The following is a 20,595-nucleotide window of genomic DNA, read 5'->3' as shown; positions in this document are numbered from 1 at the left end:
GGAACAAGCTTATGGGTAGCCAACCCCTTCTACGTGGTGTGCCCAAAAGCTTGTCTACTTCTCTGCACTATTTCAGTCCAGGCAATGAAAAATATTACCTCTTCCAACTAGCATTGCTTTGTTTATACCAGGAGACTAGTATTTCCAAAACACCATTAGCAGTAGATGCAAATGCAGACAGGAACTATTAAACTGTTCTTCAATTAATTCCTTGTTCTTGCTGCTCACAGTTGCCCATATCTGTGTCTGCCACAATGTAGTGGCAACACACTGACCTTTAAAACATGCTTATAGCATAAATGAGCTACTAGGAATGGCTTGACAAGTGTTACCAGATAGTATCTATGTAGCGTGTAAGCACCTGAAATAAAGCTAAAAGAGACAAGAAGATCTTAGAGGGATTTCAGGAAAAAACTCATTTTCTATAAGTCACTTGGTCTAATTTCAGTAAGTATTCAGAATTACTGAGTTTAACCCTTTGCTGTTTCAGGCAATGGTGCTATTTTACCATGTCTCATAAACTTAAACCTCCTGGTTAGGCTTCCTTGGGCCCAAAGTGGAAGGCTCCAGCACCTAACTGCTCTGATGGTTACAAACTTTCTCAGACACCACTGTAGTCAAGAGAATGGCATTTGCAACATTATCAAAAGGAAACAGGCAGAATACGACTTGACAGATCTCCCACATGGTGAGTATACCCAACTCGACAAAGACCAAAGACTACTCACAAATAGTGATTTGCTGTCAGTCTCAGAGGACACTTTACACGAAGATCTGCAAAGGATCCTTCTGGGTATACTTTCTATCAATATTTTTACCCACAACTTGCATAACATGACAGAAAATACATGGACAGTGACGGCAGAGGGCACTGAGTGGTAGACCACCACACACACTTAACAAGTATAGGATCTGATTTCAACGTTATGTTATTTGGAAGACAATGTAAAAATCAACAAGGCGGATTAAACCCTGAATGCAACATACTGTGTGTAAGAAAGGGAAGTCAAATACATATCTACGAAATGGAATAATGGACTGGGTAATGATAACTGGGACTTTAGCAGGTAACTCAATGCAAGTCAGCAACATGAGCGCAATAAAAAGGACAAAATGCATTTCAAGTAGCAGAAACACTAAAAGTCAACTAGAAGAGAGAACTGAGGACACATGAGCCTTTCAACAGGTAAAAGACTGTTTTAAAAGGACAAGAGTGTGTCAGTTCTCCGTATTTTCTGAGTCTCTCAGAAGGAAATGGCTCAATACACAGCAAGGAAGATTTAGTTTAGATTAGTCTAGTTAGGAAAAACTAAGAGTGAGCAGTAATAATACTAAGTAGTAACACCCAGTTAGTAGTAGGTAATACTCAGACAACTGAGCTTTGGGTCTCACATAATACTAACATGGATTCGATTTTTTTTATTTTAATTAGGAGGAGCGAGGCACTAGAACGTGCCACTGCAAGAGCAAAATTCTCTTCACTGCAAATTTTTAAAACACAATAGGCAATCAATGGCCATAAAGAGTCTATATTACATGTATAACATCCCATTTCAAAACAGAGAAGGGATTAAACTGCCTCCAGGTCTCCTTAGGCTTTACTTCTAGGAATCTAATTTTCCACTTCAGTTTATGTTCACAACCACCTCCTGATATTTGTCTTTTGTCCTAACATAACCTCAGCAACTGACTGAAACTCAATACTGCACATTGTGTTTATCACACCAAACACTCGGGTACAAATTATACTTTTATCTTTGTATTTAAAAAAAAACCCAACAACTCTAAAACATGTATTAAGTGTTAGATGTGACATAGAAATACACAGCTTGGCCGCTTCCAAGTTCTGTTTTTATTTTTTAAGTATAAAGTTGAAAAACTTAGTAGCTAATGTCAATTGAAATATGTAATTAATAAGGGCATACAGGAATATTTGTACAGAACCTATATAAAAAATTGTTATTTCTTCTTGTATATTACAGAAGATTTTCCCTTTTCTATTTTTATTTTCTTTCTTGTTACTTAGAAGATTGAGCTTTGGGTGCTAAATAATGCTAATATGGATGTAAATTTTTGTTTTATGTATCACTTAATAGAGTTCTAGTTTCACATGTCAGTTCCTAGAAACTCAGGTTGAATGGTCTGGGGAGAAAAGTTTTAGTACTTTCCATTTACCTATTTTCTCATTTACTCTTCAGGTAGCACTGACTACGATTAACTTCCTAATGAGTACATAAAATAATTTTTATTCTAAAAGCAGAGTCAGTTTTATTTTGAATTGATAACCTGAGTGTAGGACTATTTTCTGACAACAGCATAGCTATCTTTTACATAAAACAAGCTGTTTCAATGTTCAACCATGCAAGGAGATGAAACTCATGCAGGAATGGATAATGAAGGACTAGGGTCCTCACCTAACACAGCTGTCGGCACAAGTGGATCATTGGGCACTGTGGGAAAACAAAGCTCATGAAGAAACACATTACCCTCAATTTGTGTATTTTTAAGAATTAAAGCAATATACTTCAGAGTATAACCAAGTGATAACTAAACCCCATTAATTTTGTTACAACAGAACAACAGAATGAATACACAGTTCCAGAAAGCATCCTGAATAAAAGAGAAACGAAAGGTAGTGATTTTGGACTTCAGAAATGTAATGATAAAGGCAAAGAGAGTCTTACTGAAATGAAATAAAGAAGTCATTACATGCAATTTAGTTCTTGAATGGGCTCCTCCTTCACTATTGTTCTTTTGCTTCACCAGAAAGGATCACTTTCATAGAACCAACTCCTTTCTTTTTAAACCCATCCTCTCATGTAATACTCAAATATCTCATCTCAAAATAAAATGTTAGTTCTTTAAAGTCTTCCAAGCAATTTAAAAAATTATATGCATATTTACAGTCAATAGCTTTTTTCTGTACAATGTCAAAGATATTACTCTTAATGAGTACAGAAAAATCAAAGATAAACAGACACAGATGTTTGAATAAAATGCATAGAATTTTATAATCCAGTATCACAACTAGAACCATGCAGAGACAATTGTGCTGTTTTGGACAGAAATGGTGGAATCTAGAATTTGGTTTTGTTTCTATCTGGAACAAAAATTTAAAATATCAACAGCTCTGTGCCAAAAATGAGCTCCAGTTCTCAAGTATTCTGCCTAAAAGTTTGCCGTATAGCAGGAAACCCCAAAAGCCTGGAAGGTTCTTTGCCTCAACATAGATGATGGTCAGGAAAACTCAATCCTCCAGCACCCCAAAATATCACATACCTAGGATGCTGGAAAACAGTGATGCCAAACTTCTTTGCCAGCCAACAAGGACAGCTGTGTGGCTGGGGCTCAGGGGCTTTTGGCATAATGTCAGTCCATCTGGAAGGCTGCCCAAGCACCTGGCAGCCCTGGCTCACTAAGCCACATAGGTTCCTGATGGATACTTTGCCTGGGATCCACCATGACTTAGTCCAAATGGAACTGTCTTTGCAAACCCGCCTCCACAAATTTCAATGCCAATAAGAGTTCCGGCCAAATCTGAGTAGAAAACCTTGCAGGCTGTTACTAAACTGCTGTTTATAATTGGTTATGAGACACTTAAAATGTTAGCACTCTGCAGTTTGGTAAGCTTCAATAAACCAAGCAATAAACCCTCCTCTAAAATCCATTTTCCTTACAACACTCAGGAAAGAACTTAAGAGCCTTAAGGGATGTATTTTGCTCAAGCGTGTTAAGCAGTATGGGAGGCAAGCGAAGGTGGAGTGCCTTTCTCAAAAGATGGCAATTCAAGCTGCTCAGATCTGTTTAAAGCCAAACCACAAGTCCATGTCCAATGTGACAAGGTCAGGTTCCCACCAGCTCTGTGGCAGAACTGTGTCCCTTCGATTACTAACACACTAGTTTTGAGATACTCAGAGTCTGCCAGTGGAGTATTTTACTTTTGTGCAAGGCATAGTGCAGATGCTGGGAGGCAAATGTACTGGACAGCAGCAGCTAGAATCCAGACATTTAACAGTCAGAAACCCAAACTGCCAAACTTTGTCAAAACCAGACTGTTGGCAAGTCTACAAAAAAGGAATACAAATAGGGAGCTAATTTGCAGATATATTAAGAAGCTCATTCCTAAACTTCACAAACAGCAAGGAAAATTGTCAATGTTTCCTTCTGTTACAATGTCCTTACTGCCAAAAGAAAGAAATTAATTTGGACCTCATATTATTATTCACTACAGACATGGTGTTACGCAGTAATATTTAACATGTTGGTATTAAATATCCTTATGAGGGAAAACTCAATTTCAGATTTCAGTTGAGATATTCTAGAAGTATAATATTTTCCCTAGAACAAGTATCAATTCATACTGAAAGCACATGTAAATATTTAAATAATCAGCCACATACCAACAAGGATAACATCCAAACATGCCTACTCAGCCTTGGGGTTTACTATTGTTCCTAGAAAACCTGTAGCTTACAACAATGCTCCTTAAAAAGTAGGATTCTTTTCCATGTTTCTGTATTCACCTACACTCCAGAGTATCTATCGCTGTCATACTTACATCTGGGGCTGAAGTTATGAGAGTCCATAAATGTGATTGAAAGGGGATCCTCTGCATGCAGGGTACTCTGGTCAGCGTAACTCCTGTCCATCGCATTCACCATGTGCGTCATCTCCTGGCGAGTTGTCCCCATGGCATCTTTGCGCTTCTTCGCAAGTTTGCTGCCCAGCCAAAAAAAAAAGCCCAAACCATCTTAATATTTGATGAATATTGATGTCTACAGTAATCAACATCTATAATCCTGCGTGACTGAAAAGTCTGGCTGAATTTCCTGTGTACAGCTTTTTCAGGGTGAAATTGATAAAACTCTGTATGTTGCTACGAAAGAGTCATGATCATGTGTTTTCTGTACACACACAGAAGCTGTAATGGAAGTGCTAACTTCTGTACCCTGGTAATATTTTTTTTTCCTGCAGAGTAATTACACTAATATAAACAAATTAGGGAATATAATTACAATTTAACTGAAATGATAAATAAGAAGCATCTGTGCATGCAGTATTATCAACCATCTCCATTTAAATCTGTTTTGATTTTATATATGGATAATTCACTCCCCTTGCTTGCCTTGCTAGAAAGAAATAATCTAACCTAAATTATTTTGTTAGTCAAGAAACCTATGAAATAAGAAAAGAAATGTGATTATTTTATATGCATGCATATACCTTTTATTTAAAAAGTCGTTCTTCCCATTCAGTACACAAGACACAACATGATACCGTACTTTGTTCCTGACAGTGAACTTTGGTTCTTTAAAAAACAAACAACCCCCCCTCACTACTCCACCCTTTCATGCAGTTTGGGAACAACTTAAATTTTGACACTAACAGTCTTACACTCTGAACTTATCACAGTTAAACAGGAACCTGATCTGTACAACTGAACACCCCAAATTAACAGCCAAAGCCCTGAAAGTGTACTCTTCTGAAATATTTCTCAGTTCTTTCCTTTTGATGAAGAACTAGAAGTGATTTTCACTGTTTTCAGAAATCAGATGGAAGCCGACAATATATTTTAATTATCATTTAGAGCCTACTACTCTTAAAGCACGTATCTCCAGCAGTGGGAAGTATGCAGAGCAGCAAGAAGTGCACCTTGGTTCTGCAGGAACCTGTGACACACGTTATACTGTTCTGAAATCTCTCTGTCTTCATCTGAAGCTGTGACTGCAATATAACAGATAGTCAACCTGCTCATTGGGTAAATCTGACACCACATGAGAGGGACACAATCACCACAAAATAGACTGCGTTCTTGAAAATGTATGTTTTTAAAACACAGCTTAGCTTCCCAGTTTTTTCTGCATAAAATATCATCAAATACCCTGTTAACTGTTCAGGCAGTACTTATCTTACATTTCTCTGACTAAAGAACTGCTTGCTCTGCCTCTGTTCTCTGATAACGTTTAATATTCTGTGCCACACTCTAACAGTAGGCAGAAAGTCTAAATTATCCATCCATGTTACGTCCTGGGAAAGTTCACCAGAAAGGACCTACACCTCTAGGGCAGGAAGAACTTAATGGTTTTGTATATTTAAGAAAATGTTAGAGGATTGTTTATTAAGCTAATAAGTCTTGGTTCTCAACAAGGGGCCACAAAGTAGGATACAGATGGACAAAGTACTCCTGGGAATAATGAAGATACTTTCACTAATCGGACTTCTCTCCTTATTTTGTTCTGCTCTCCCTGCTACCATCCCCCCCTTTCTTTTCCCCATTTACAAACAGACTAGTTGAAAAACTGCTACTCAATAACGCTCTTGCTACAAAAATCCCAAGGGTGGTCTCTAAACCTATAATTTTTTCATCAAACCCTTGTGATGTACACAAGTGTTCTCTGTGTATCAGTTGTTCAGTGACAACTGAAAAAACAGTGACAGTTGGATATCTCCCTTAAAATGCTTTATTTTATACATTTACTCCACACATTCCTTAAGAAAAGGTGGTTTAAATGATACTCCAGTTGAACAAATGAAGACCATCAGAACTTCCAGAAGTAAAACTGCTTGAGCTTTATAACTGGTTCCCAATACTATCAAAGCTTATACAGAACTGGCATTTCTAGTTCAGACTGCTTTTTTTAAGTTTCAAAGCCTTTCAGATAGTCTCTATACACTGAAGATCTCCTTTTTCTAATGCCACCTCAGAAACGGCACAAAAAGATTATTACATCTCATCTCTCGGCTATATTAAGCCTTCTTTTGAAGAATCACTTTGTAACAAAACTTGCTAGCAATGCTAAATAAATCAACAGCTATTAAGGCTTTCAAGTTATTAGCTTATTACAGTAGCTGCTTTCTAATTCTTATGTTCTGCTTCAACTCCTAAAAAGGCCTATTGTGTTGTAGCGCTGCAACCCAAAGCTGCTGGGAAATGGGAGGACAGGTGTATTGTTCAACAGCTCCTGGCTCCCTCTGGGTTTGATTTCTTTTTCCTTTCCTTTTCTCCCTTCCTTCACTCAGCTAAAGGCACATACAATCTATGCTTCATGACAGTTAACCAAATCGTTAGGTTAAAGTACTTGAGGCTGACAGAAAGTGTAAATGATTCTCATTATCTCCTAAAGGATCCAGTTGGGTGAACCTGTGCAGGTGGGGGTTTCAGTGGGAGCTGGAGGGGAAAAGTGCTCCATCATAGGATGAAACTGTGCAGTTAATTACCTCGAGCTGAAGCAATTGTTATTTAACAAGGAAATTATAATTTGTCACAATAAACTGGAGAACAGCAGTTAGCTAAACCAGCTTAGCTTTTTTTTTTTTTTTAAATTTTTAAGTTTGTTTAAAGAAGTAAACTAATCTGCTTATAAATGTGGAAGAGTATTATCAGACACCACTGGGTCATCAAAGCACTTGAGAGCATTCTTAGATCCCCTCTGAAGTCAAGGGCTTTATGCATTTATTTAAAATTAAGAATGTAACCACTTTGCTCAATCACAGCCGAAAGTGCTGCCAGCCTTCACAATATCTCCTTTGGTCAACATGTATAGAAAAAGTTTATTTTGCTTCAATGAAGCAAAACTTTGTGCAGCCAATGTCATAAAGTAAGATCCACTTCACAAAAAATATTTCTGTTTAAAAAAAAAAATAAAACAAGAAAGAAAGGTTGGTATCACAGACGTGTTGCTCTGCCATTGGCAGGGCAGAGACCAGTTTATAAAGGTCTGGCATCTGCCTATGATCTGCGTAGGAAAAGTGGTGCACAGGATCCCTCCTGGTAACTGATATGCTAAGAAAGAACAATTTGTGATTTACAAGCACAATTCTCTAGCTAGGAAAAGAGGTTTTTTCCATAGTGTGATGTGTTGCTGTGAATCATAATGCAAATTAAATTATGATTACAATAAATTAAAATGATAGCTATGGAAAAAAAAAGCTGTAGCAAAAAGCAAAAGTCTCAATATACAGTTAGAAATACAATATCCCTTTAAAAAAAAAAAAAAACAGGGTAAGAGTAACAGGAACAATGATAAAAGCAATTTTTCAAGCCTGAGAACAAAGGAAGGTAACTACCAATAAAGCTTTAGGAAAATTGTAGACTGTTTTTCTTTTTTTAAAAAGGGATACTGCACCTTTAAAACATGTAAAATAGTAAGTCACCCATATTCTACTTACAGATAGTAGGAGTAAGAATAGTAGCTCCTCCTGGCAAGCAAATCACAGACAGTGGAAAAAGAGAAGCAATGGTGAATGAAAAGCGTGACTGTGTCACATTCAATAAAGCAGAGAAATGTGCGTTTAAAAAAAAATTGAAAAATTCATGTTTCTTTGGTTAGCATTTCAACTTGCTCATGCACAAATTAGCCTTACTTTGCCATGCAATTAAAAAAAAATACACTAGCATATAAAAATGATTTGATTTTTAGAAAGATCGCTTGAGAAAATTACATGCTGAGATTTCATTTATTGCCAAAAAATTTGAAAATTAAATGGATTGTGTATTTTCAACATGCAGTTCAGCATAATATAATGATTACCGCCTAGATGTCACGACAAATGAACAGCTGTGTACAAATCTTGTGCAGTAAATATGCTTTTTACTTTTCAGTTACAAAAAACTAAAGATTGCATTAATAAATACATTTAATCAGAAAACAAATTTCATGTCATTCATTTTAACATCTTTATTGGTACACAGATGTATACGTATATGTTTGTATGCGTACTATATGTAGCTATATGAGTACACACCTTTTAAAGAATGCATGTTTACAACAGATGTTTGTGTACTGACATATATACCACACATTTCCTGAATGCAAACATATGTTTTCTATTTTAAAATGTTACAATTGGAAATGCTGATGTAGTCATGCTAAGCATTAAATATATGGAAGGTAAACAAATGGAAGGAGATGAACGACATTTGGAAACAGTCCAACAATGAAAATAAAAATGGCATTGCTTGTTAAAGATGCAGTATCCCTTTTCTTAGTTGGTTTGATTACTCTGACAGAACTCCGTAAGAGCTGTTAAGAGCTTCATTCGGGAAAACTTCAAACCAATTTGTATAAAATGGTCAGGCGAAGCCTAAAACATCTCAAGCTCGTGAACAAAACTGTTTAGTACTCCATTTTTCAATAAAATGTAATGCTGCATTTAATCAGATTGAGATAGCGATGGCTGTGTATACGACTTGATTAACCAATGAAAATGCAGAAACCATTGTTTTATCAACTTTTCTGTATAATAAGCTGTGGTCAGTTCAGGTACCAAAAGGGATACTACATAATGGATCACCGAATATGTACACTACAGAAGATGATGCAAACGGATCGGTTTTCAGTCCCACCACAACTAAGTGTACTGTGTTTATGTGCGTGTGAATGTGTCAGGGTTTTTATAGCTGTACTTGGCTTCATTGTATTAATTGCCCTGATTCACTAGATGAACTGAATTAACTCAGGTTTACAAAGGTTTTAGCTGCTTGGTAAGAGACCTTAACTAAAGCTGGTATTAAAGAAAAAAAACCTGCCCACTTTTCCTTGGGAGGGGTTGGCATGGCACACCTATAACATACACGATAGACAACCAATTAAACTATCATGATGAATAATTGCCAAACATTAAAGATTCATTAAGCAGGTTAATTTCTCACATATTTTGAATACAAAATACTACAGAGTTTAGAAATGTTATGTGTGTTAGCATGATGATCAAGTATCATTCCTAAGAGGGCACTGCCTTTGCAGCTTCAGAGGAAGGAAGGGGGAAGGGAAATTTAAAAATACAATTTCATGGAGAAAATCAACTTTCATCAAACAATTCAACACTGAAAGTCTAAAAGGACTCTGAATGCAAGAGGTAAAAAGGACAGGAAAAACAAACACATCGAACTTTTTTTTGTTACCTGCAAAACTAGTTAATCCCATTTGGAAGTGACTGACATTCTGTAGTGGCAGACAGTCTCTCTCTCTCTCTCACACACACACATGTGCACACACAGAGTCTTCTGTTAAACATAAGGGGACCACTGCAACATGCACAGAGGAGATGAGACTCCTCAGCACATACTTTGCAATAAAGCTATAAAATAGAGATTTCTTCCTGAAAGCTGAAAACCAAATTTTTTTGTTTGTTTTTCAGAAGTTGTGTAAATAAAGAAAATTGGCTGACTGTATGTCTTTTTTGCATATGATGAGCTGGACCTTTTGCATATGTGTTAATTCTCGACCACAGAGGTAAACAACAGAGAAAAGTAAAAGCACTTTTGGGGAAAATCACATATGTAGCTAACTAACACAGAACACTATAAGCATACCTAATGTTTCTAATGCAGACGTTTCTTCTCCAAGTTATATATCTCCAGGGATAATTGTAAAGAGGCAATAAATTAAAAAAATCTAATGCAAACCAGTAATTATAACATACAGAATGATCTCAGGTACAATATTTTTTTTTTCTCTTAATCTTTAAAAATAATAGCAAGCTGTATTTCAGATGAACATTGGCAACATTTACAGATTTCTTTAAGACTGCTGCAAAAGGTGAGGGAATGCAATGCACACAGCACCAGAACACAAAGGTCTCATTCTACCCAAGGGAAACCAGCTTGTGCCCTGCAAAGGGGACCCGCCCAGGGTGGGACAACACAGAAAGGGAGGAATTGGGTTCGATGCTGTAACTATGGATTTATAGAGCCACGTTATGAACTTTTACACCAGGCTGAAAGAGTTGCAACTACTGGGAAGTCAAGACTTCAAACTGAGCAAGCAATAGGGTAGCATGATTTACTAGGGGTAGGAGCATTTAGCTGCGGAGTTAGCATTGCACTATGCCAGAAGATGGCGATATTGCTTACTGCCTAAGAAAGCACTGAAAAAAATTAAAATTCATTCAAATTAATACACTTTTAAACAATTTCATGCACTAAAGACTCACTAGATAATTTTACAGTGATGTGGTATGACTTTTAAGAAAAAAACTCCAGGTTTACAAGAGCATAAATAGAGGTATAAAATTACATTATTTTGCAAGTTGGATAACATACAGATACAAATAACTCATTAAAGCTGCATATAGAAAATCAAATTCATTAGGTGATTACAACATGAAAAGTGCAGTAAGTTACTATATTTTTCTTTGCTTATATTAAAAAAAAAAAAGGCTCCATGAATTTCTTTTACACCCGTTTTAATATTCTGTACAGTCCTTCCACTGCTATTTAAATCTACTTGGAAATAAATAAGTCTGAAAAAATATAAATATAAATATAAAGAAATCTTCTCTAATTCCATCAGAAGAATCACAGCAAAAACAAGAGAAAACACATAGATCTGATCTAAAAACTGATGTGAGCTACTGGTCCTCTAACTTTTTATTTTTTTTTAAAGACCTGTTAAAAAAATATTCATTTAGTTATTGTTTTATATGGAGGAAAGAGGGATCAGCACAGATAATTTCCTTACCTTTTTTTGACAATCAATATGACAACAAGGAGAAGTAGGATGAATACTAGAATTCCAGCACTTATTCCTGCTATTTTCACCACTCGATCTGTTTGTTTAGCCGGATCTGGAATCACCTCAGGTTCTTCTGTTGCTGCTGCTAAATGAATGAAAAAACAAGTTGCTTAAACATGTAAGTGCTAGAGACAAGAAAACCATCATTGGTGATAATTCCCAAATATGTGTGTGTTTTAATACAGTAGCCAGAATATAGATACGTTCCAAGTGTTTATATGTCTAGAAATATCATATAGACACACTATAGATTTCAATCTATATGCTGTATATTTGCAACACCAAGTATGTGACCATATAGGTGTGTATACAGTTGTGTGTATATATGTGTGTATATATATATATATATGTATATATAAAATTTCCTGTATATGAAAATGTATATGCTTCTGGACTTCCAAACAAGTCACTGTAATACAAAGCAGAAGACAGAGACAACCTATCAACTAAATCATCATTACTTCATTTAATGTTATTTTTTCAGATATTAAATATGGAATATTTAACACTGACTAGTGAGATTGTGTTGACTCACAAACAGTAAATTAAACTGTTTTCCAAGCTGCAGCCAACACCCTGAACTCTAGGCCTTCTCTCCTTCACCCAGTTTCAGTCCACCTTTGTGTATTCATTTACCTTACAGCATCTAGCCTGAGATCTGCATTCTACCGGGATTTTTTTATTCTCCAAATAAGGCCATCCATAAAGCCAAACCTAAAGTCAGCAGTAGTTTTATTTCTGTTTATAGGCCCTGAAAAAAAATATATCGCTGCTCTACACAGATGAAACCACTCTGTAACACAGCTGAGTGGGCTGAGGCCACAGGTTACAGCAGAGAGGAAAACAGAATATATATGAAAGTATGCAGCCATTCAGTCTGCACCTCTTTGCATCACAGCCTGGTGTACAAAGGATCAGGAACATGAGATTTTTCAGCCTGGCAAAAATATCAAAAAATATAAATAGCTTTCAGCTAGGGGTAAAATCCCACGAGGTGTTTATCTGTAAAATAGGAAACAGCTCTTCAGTTCTCTACTTCTTACTTTCTAAGGCTGTGCACACAGGCGCGGAGGGGTACGTGTAGTTGCTTGCTTTCTCTGTCTCTAACCCTTCTTCTCTCTCCAACCCTTCTTCCCTCACTCTCCACCCAGCATGCAGCAGATGCCACTTTACCTCTTCCCTCTCACTGCAGCTGCACGTGGAGTAATTACAAGCAGTTGGTAGCATGATGCCTATGTCGCTACACAGAAAATGTCCTTTAATGCTGAAACTAGGAGGCTTCTCAACAGACCACCAGAACAACCTGAACAAAAACTGAGGTGAAGCCACACCAGAGAAAGACTACTGCTCCCCCAAAAATCTGCTCCATGGGCCTTTCAGAAAGCCAGTGTAGTCAGTACCAGGGATAACTGGTATCTAATACTTTCTGGTTTTAACCAGGTTACCCAGACTGTTTCTATTCAGGTTCCAGGTGCAGGAACCGTTATCATTTTTTGAGGGAAGGATCATGCTGATGTTTTAAATCACACTTTCTTACTTGTTTTTGTAATGTCCATCTCAGCATTATCTGAGCCACTTACTAACGACTTACCCTCGAACAACCTTCTGAGTTAGGAATGTGCTCTCTTCTACCCATGTGAGAGCTAGGCAGACAACGAGAGATCTGGCAGTGCTTTAATCATAAAACTTAATCATCATCATAAGACTTCATCATCATAATCATGTCTCTCCCCTACAGCTTGAACTCTGTCTGTTGAGAAATACTAAATGCTTCCTCCTTTGTGTAAATACATGCCTGTGTGCACATTTGCATACATAACCAGGGTGGACTCAATACTACATATTTTGTTCACATTATGAGTGTTGTTGAGGTGTCTAGGGGCAAGAGTCGGGGTCAGCTAAGTGGTGTGTTTATGCGCAGCTGTGTATGCACAACACATACACACAAGTTAGAATGCCACAGACACATATGATGCTGTCTAACAAAGAAAACAAGGGGATGACTTTTGAGGTTAAACTGGAAGGAGAAGGTATTCAAGATTTTCAATGCCAAAAATGAATCAGCTCTCAGTCTACTATTAGCTGGGCTGGATGTGATGAACAGAAATGAACATTTGATGAGCAGTAGAGCCAAAATGCCAATCTCTAGGGTCAAAAGACCACTCCAGGCTAAAATATAAATGGCTTTACATGCCAGTGTGAAAAAACCTCCTGTTTGCTCCTTGGGGTATTGAAAAACAGCAAGATCAGGGAAGGGTAGATAGGGGAACACTCAAGAGTGGAATAGTTACTGTGTCTGGAATCACCATGAGGACAACATGAGTGCAGCTGCATAGCTCTGACCTGGCAAAGGCAAAATAACGCATGAACAAGAGATTTAGGTGTGTGGATTGAGATTTAAGGCCAGGTCTTCGAGAAATTTCAAAATATGAATCACAAGGATTGGATGTGACCTGAAGATGCATCTGAAAAGGTGAAGGCTCAAAATACATCCCAAAATACAGGCTTTGAGCCTTGATCAGGACGGTGGTATTTTCACAGAAGTATTAGTGAAAGATGAAAGAGCAGAGGGGAAAGAATGAGAGACCTGTCTCACACTTCCCTGGAGAAAGATATGACCCTTATTGCTTGATAGAGCAAGCTGCAATATAGGTGCTTCCCAGAGTCATATTTAAAATTATTGCTTGGCTACTCACAATATTATTTCATTCAGAAAAGTTACCTTAGAGAAACAGCTATACAGTTCTTAGAAAATTTGAAGGAAAGGCTACTGCAGGAGTTTACTTATTTGCCTAACTTAAGCACTGGTGTTTTATTATATATTCTGTAAGAAATGATTGAGTTTGGATCATCAGTAACTGTTCAAAATGCAGCTCTCTGTCTCAGTTTTCAGAACAGTGGAAAACCAGGAGGATATAATCTGCTTGTCCATTTATTCTGGCTTCCTTACACTAAGCGGTCTGAAGTAAGAGACTCATTCCATGAGCTTTAATGCTGCTTATGAGATAAAGCTGGTGCCCACTGGAAATGTACCACAGCATCCTAAATTAGTGGCGAAAAATTATATTGAATAGTCATAGAATAAGCAAGTGTATAACCAGTGCTTGAGACTCCTCTATTCAATCTATGATCAAAACAATACCTCTCTCCCCAGTATCAACAGAAAAATTGCTTTTGACTTAAATGAAGCCAGGATTATTATATGAATGTTTTCAGCAACAGATAATATATGCATTCTCTAGATTAAATGTTACATTTGGGGACTATATGAAAACAATTATAGATATAAATCATGCTGTAATCTATTATTCATGTGTATGTGCATTGTATGCAATGAAGTATATTATTTTGAGGAAGCCATTGAATGTAGCATTGAATCATTTAATGAAACTTATGAATTTGAAAGTATTTCACATTACTATGTTTTAATTTTGATAGTTTAAACTGTGTTGTAAAAAGCATGTGTGAGCTTACACATACACAGCCAAAGGACAAAACCAGAAACCTTGTGCCTGCATGTTAAACTTATCTGTATAAGTCAGCATCTCCTGGTTGCTGATTACACAAGGACTACAGCAGCAAGAGGAATTCTGCTTACTCTGAGAATTTGCTCTGTCTGTTCTCTGGACTACAAGACTGTCAGGACTTTTGTTTCTCTGAAGTCACTCTTCTATAGGCTGAACTGCTGGCTTGCCAAACAAAGAAACTCAACTAACCATGCTTCACTAAGGGCAAATCTCGCCTAACTAATCTAGTGGCCTTCTGTGATGGAGTGACTACATCAGTGGACAGAGGAAAACCTACTGATGTCATCTATCTTGACTACCATAAGACTTTGACAAGGTCCCCCACGATATCTTTCTTTTTAAAGGGAGAGACAGAGTAGTTAAAATTGGTATTATTTTGATAATTGGAGTTAACTCTGTATATTTCTAGACAAGGTAAAAATGATCTAAAATTATTTAAGTTATAAAAGTACGTGTTTTACTAATTCCTAATATTCCTTTCTTACATCTTGAAAGGCAGATCTTGAAACTTGCATTGTAACAGAATTATGAATATATGAAAATGGACTCCCTATTGGCTCTTAATTCCTTTGGACAGTCTTACTCTAACAGACCTTCAATTAAGTGTCAATTTTTACAATATCCTTGCATATTACTACATTTTTTTCACAATTTGACCCTCTAAGTCTAAGAAGAGATAATCCTACAGTTTTCAACTAGTGCGAAGTCATCTTGCATAAAATTTTCAAGAAGAGTTTCTTGTCTCAAACAGGGAGTTAACTACAGTTTTTGCCCCTATAAGAATAATTACCTGCACAGAACATTTATGAGCTAGACCAGGGCGAGAACACTGGATTTTGCAACTTATCCACTTACTTTTCTTCTACTCAGAAAAGTAGCAGCAATCACAGTCCCATTCACAAAGTACATAAAATAACTCGATCTATGATTCTGTCTCTGCACATTGCCAATAACAGTCACCACATAAGAAGTAATTTTCATTGTTTTCATGAATACTTAAGCACAATATTCAATCAGTTGACTTCCATGATAAATAGCATGAAGTTCAACTGTGAACAGCACTAAATTAGACTAGGATTGCTAACACTCTCAGGGACAGCAAATTCTGAACAGTTAGTGAGGTCAAGTCCATCTTATTCTCATAATTTGCTGATATACCTAATTCCTCTAAATTTTTATAGTGTTTTTAATTAAATATACATAAAAAATCTAACACTCATATGTAAAACTGAGTGTTTTCCTAATATTCATACGTAATTCTTAAAGTATATCATGGTATAAGGAGTCCAGTCACGGCATATATTGCTTTACTGTCTTCTCCTTCCTTCTGAGGTTCAGAATTTACACACAGCCTTGCAAAATTGTCAGAGAATTTATGAGACTCAGCACAAAATCTATTCACCTATACCTTCCTAAGGAGATGATGTTGGAACCAAAATAATGATATTCCACTTGCTCATCCAAACAAAATTATTCAAGCAAAAAATTCTGGTAGGATTTTGCAGGGCCGTTTGTGTGGTACAACTTAGAGAACAGCCAGCCTTCCAAAAGACAGCTTTTAAATCAGAGGTTTTGAACAGGATTTTATATGTAACCTTCTCACCATACCATTTGACTTTCTTAACATTCACAGCATTTTATGCTAGGTTTCCTTTGTGTGAGTGAGAGAAGAAACTCTGTTTTATGCATGATTAAAGCTGCTATTTTATTACACTGCATTTTCTTTGAATGTTAATTTCTGGCTGTGGCAGATCTTTGAATTCTCACAAACTGGTGTAACTGCTGCATAGCTTGATATTCAAAATAGCTCTGCTCAAGATAATCTGTTCTGTACCTTTGTTACATGGCATTCAAAAACTTTTAATTAAAAACAGGAATGACATCTGAATGAGTTCAACAAGGTAACATCAGGATAACATCAAATGAAACTGGTGTTCCAGCCAGTCAGTCTACCACCTGAGAAAAGGGCTCTTTGAGAAACCAAGCAAGATTCTCTGCTTAGTATTTTCTTTTAGACTGCGCTGCCCTGTGTTTTAACGATCTGCCTGAAAGACCATTGTATCTCCATCAGTTTTGTTTTGTTACTGCTTTGCTAGAATGATAATCATTGTGCAATTAAAGAAATTTTTAGAAGTCTGAAAGTTAATTAATAAATTCAAGTTCAGAGAGAGCGGATCTGTAACCCCTTTTAGCTCAATTATATTAAAAAAAAAAAAAAAGTCTTGGCTGATTATTTGATGAACACACTTGTATGTGCTTTTGCAGAGATGGTGGAGATGGGATGTCCAACGTGATCCAGCAAACTATGCACACAATTCACGAGGTCTTACAGATTTCCTCATGTGAGTCAGTTTGGTACACTGCTGGCCTCTCTGAGATTTTTCTTTTTCAGGTTGAAAGCTGGAGACAAGTTTGCTGGGAAAGGAATCCCCCCACAACGCTCCCTTCTCTATGGCCTCCAAAGAGCTTCTCTCTTGGAGTGCAGCTTCTGGGAGATGAAGACACGCCAGAAATTCAATAGGGTTTGGGTACATCTAAGCAGTTACTTCCAGGACTCTAAATTACAGCTTTGTAGGGTAGCATTATTAAAAAGAAAAATTGTATTTGATTATGAACTGAAAATGTGATTCCCCGAGCTGTGCTTTGAAGTGTCAGGTTCATCCCTGTCACCATGGTAACCAGGGTCCATGGCTGCCCCAAGGAAAAGAGTTTAACAGGCTCTGCTGGTGAAAAGGGGGATGCCTGGCCCCACCTGCCTCTCCTCTGCACCTGTCCAGGAAGAGGAGGGTAGTGAGGTGATGCTTAGATAAAATCTGCTGCCTCACTTTGTGCTGCGACGTACTGTGCCCGTCTCTATGCCTACTTGTGTCCCTTGCTGGGGGAGAGGGGGAGGCACCACAGATGCTACCAGCTCTGCCTAACAGAGGGGGTCCTCACTGCCCCAAAGCTTTGTGATATTAAAAGTTGAGCCCTCATACAAAAAAATTTCATACCACTGTTCTCTACATAAAAGGTCATTGCTACAGAAATGGATAGAGAGACTGTTTCACAGGCCCCTACAGCTCCATCTGAAAGAACTTTTTGATCCCTCTCAAAGGATGGCTTACACACAAAAATGAAATAAATACAGTTTCAAGCTAACCTCTAGTCAGATTTGAGATGGCATAAGATGCTGTAGAGGTACAGAAAGTCACACAGGTGGCTCTACACATAAATATGGTACCAGGTAAACAAGTGACTCCCTGCTTACACATCCTGCTTCCAGATAATTCAGAAAAATAGCTTGAGCTTATGCTATGTTTTTTAAAAGGTTGTTTTAAAAACGATGAACATGCACATTATAAAAATTTATATACATTCTTAATTAATTAAGCGAACTAGCACAGCATATCGTGCCATATGAGAATGTATACTATATACATTTTATATAAATATTTTATATAAATATATATATATTAATATATAGGACCAGTTCCTTACAGGTATCATTAAGCCCTCGCAAGTGTAGATATATAGGGCTTTGATAAGTGATATATAATTAAAAAAAGAATCAATCCCATCTTTTCTACTCTCCAGCTCTTTCAAAGCATTCCATTGACTGGTACTACTTTGGTAGGAAACTACAAAGAAAACACAATCGGGTGAACCAAGTGTCTTCTGCTACCAGGGACTGTACCAAAATTAATGAGGACTTACTCTTGCAATGTTCCACTGAGAAACAATTTAAATTCACAATGACTACTTTGAAAACAATATTGTCCATGAGTTTATAACCAATTATGAACGAGTTTACCTTAAAAGATTCAGAAGTATCACATGAAAAAAAAAATGCTGAATCCATTTGCCTCACTAACTCTCAAATCTCAGACATGTGCAGATGAACAGAGCCAAAGCAGGAACAATGCTGAGGAGACAATGTTCTAGCAACACTGGGCCCTGCTGTCTGCAGGTCACATTGAAAAAGCCTTCAATGCACTTCTACTACACCTGCTACTAAGATGCACTACTTGTGCAGGTGCTTTGTAGACACTTCATTATCTTCTGAAACACTGCAAGGATAGGATTAGGTTATAGGGAATGAAAGATGTTCAGTGCATTTTATTTTCTACAGGTTGTAAGGCTTTTGATTCCCAAGTTTCTAATGCAGGAGACAGTTGTTTATGTAGACATAACTAATCTAGCTTTAAATGAGCTGGTTCAATGACACAACTGTGTCCCCAGGACACAAAAAGCTCTGGGTGAATGCAAATGGTAACTGGGACAAGGCATGGTACACAGGGGTGTAAGCTGAAGTTACATTTTCAGCTTCTAGTTCAGTTATTTTAACTGAGACAGGACATAGGATAAAAATGTGAGCTAAGGCTTCTGCAATGGCAGATCCACAAGCAAAGAACAAACTCACAGAATCACAGAATATTAGGGATTGGAAGGGACCTCAAAAGATCATCTAGTCCAATCCCCCCGCCGGAGCAGGAACACCTAGATGAGGTTACACAGAAAGGCGTCCAGGCGGGTTTTGAATGTCTCCAGAGAAGGAGACTCCATGACCCCCTGGGCAGCCTGTTCCAGTGTTCTGGTACCCTCACTGTGAAGAAGTTTCTTCTCATATTTAAATGGAACCTCTTGTGTTCCAGTTTGCACCCTCCCAGGGTGGAGGAACGGAGCCTCTCCCTCTATTGCTGCAGCTCTGCCCAAGAGAGAGGAGATAACTCCTGGCTGCAGCACATCACTAAGTCCAGGCAGAACTGAACTTGTCTTTGGAACTGTCAACTCCAAAATGTATAGAACAAACAATGTTCCTGGGTTTGCTTAGTGGAAATATAGCTCACAGATATGTGGGTTTTTCCATCTTTGAAGTTCCCTCTTAGGTTATTATTTAAAAATTGTCACTCACAGTGCAGAGGCTAGAGCCTTGCCCAGAAAAAAATCCTACTCTGTGCCAGAACTCAGGTTTTGGAAAGCTACAGGATCTCCTAAAATACAAATTGTGGACAATACTAAGTGTTCGCTTCAAAATACCAGGTCTCATCCTGTAATAGCTGCATTTTTGAAATGTTGGAGAAATTAAGAAAATATCTAATGAAATTTTATTTTGAAATCTAGTTAATTTTCTGTGTCTTGGAAAAAATCACTTTTTAGAATGAGACTTTCTTGAGCCACTTGATGCAGTTCTTTCAACAGCCAATATGGAAGTAAAGTTCTAAAGACTCAAACCCATTTTTTTCATTGCATGAGTATGAACAGACCTCGAATTCATCTGATCATAACCATTTAATGATAACTTGCTGGATGGACTACTACCATATTACCAATATATAAAGGGTGACTGCCACGAGGACGGAGCCAGGCTCTTCTCGGTGGCAAACAATGATAGGACAAGGGGTAATGGGATCAAGCTGGAACACAAGAGGTTCCACTTAAATTTGAGAAGAAACTTCTTCTCAGTGAGGGTGACAGAGCACTGGAACAGGCTGCCCATGGGGGTTGTGGAGTCTCCTTCGCTGGAGACATTCAAAACCCGCCTGGACATGCTCCTGTGCGACCTCACCTAG

General features: G+C 37.4%; 1 protein-coding gene across 2 annotated transcripts in view; it reads right to left on the bottom strand.

Annotated features, from left to right (window-relative positions):
* PTPRK (protein tyrosine phosphatase receptor type K) overlaps positions 1-20,595 on the bottom strand; it is a 403,942-nt gene that overhangs the window by 25,537 nt on the left and 357,810 nt on the right. Inside the window, exons 14-16 of one of the 2 annotated variants that reach the window (XM_082047252.1) lie at positions 11,463-11,601; positions 4,559-4,719; positions 2,415-2,450 (exon numbers count right to left, since the gene is read on the bottom strand). In XM_082047252.1, coding sequence (XP_081903378.1) covers positions 2,415-2,450; positions 4,559-4,719; positions 11,463-11,601 — 336 coding nt within the window. The remainder of the gene's footprint in view (positions 1-2,414; positions 2,451-4,558; positions 4,720-11,462; positions 11,602-20,595) is intronic. The other variant, XM_082047253.1, reaches the window with a different exon arrangement.

The sequence above is a fragment of the Streptopelia decaocto genome, assembly GCF_964273445.1.
Source record: "Streptopelia decaocto genome assembly, chromosome: 3".
Lineage (NCBI taxonomy): Eukaryota > Metazoa > Chordata > Aves > Columbiformes > Columbidae > Streptopelia > Streptopelia decaocto.
This window is presented reverse-complemented; position numbering and strand designations above follow the sequence as displayed.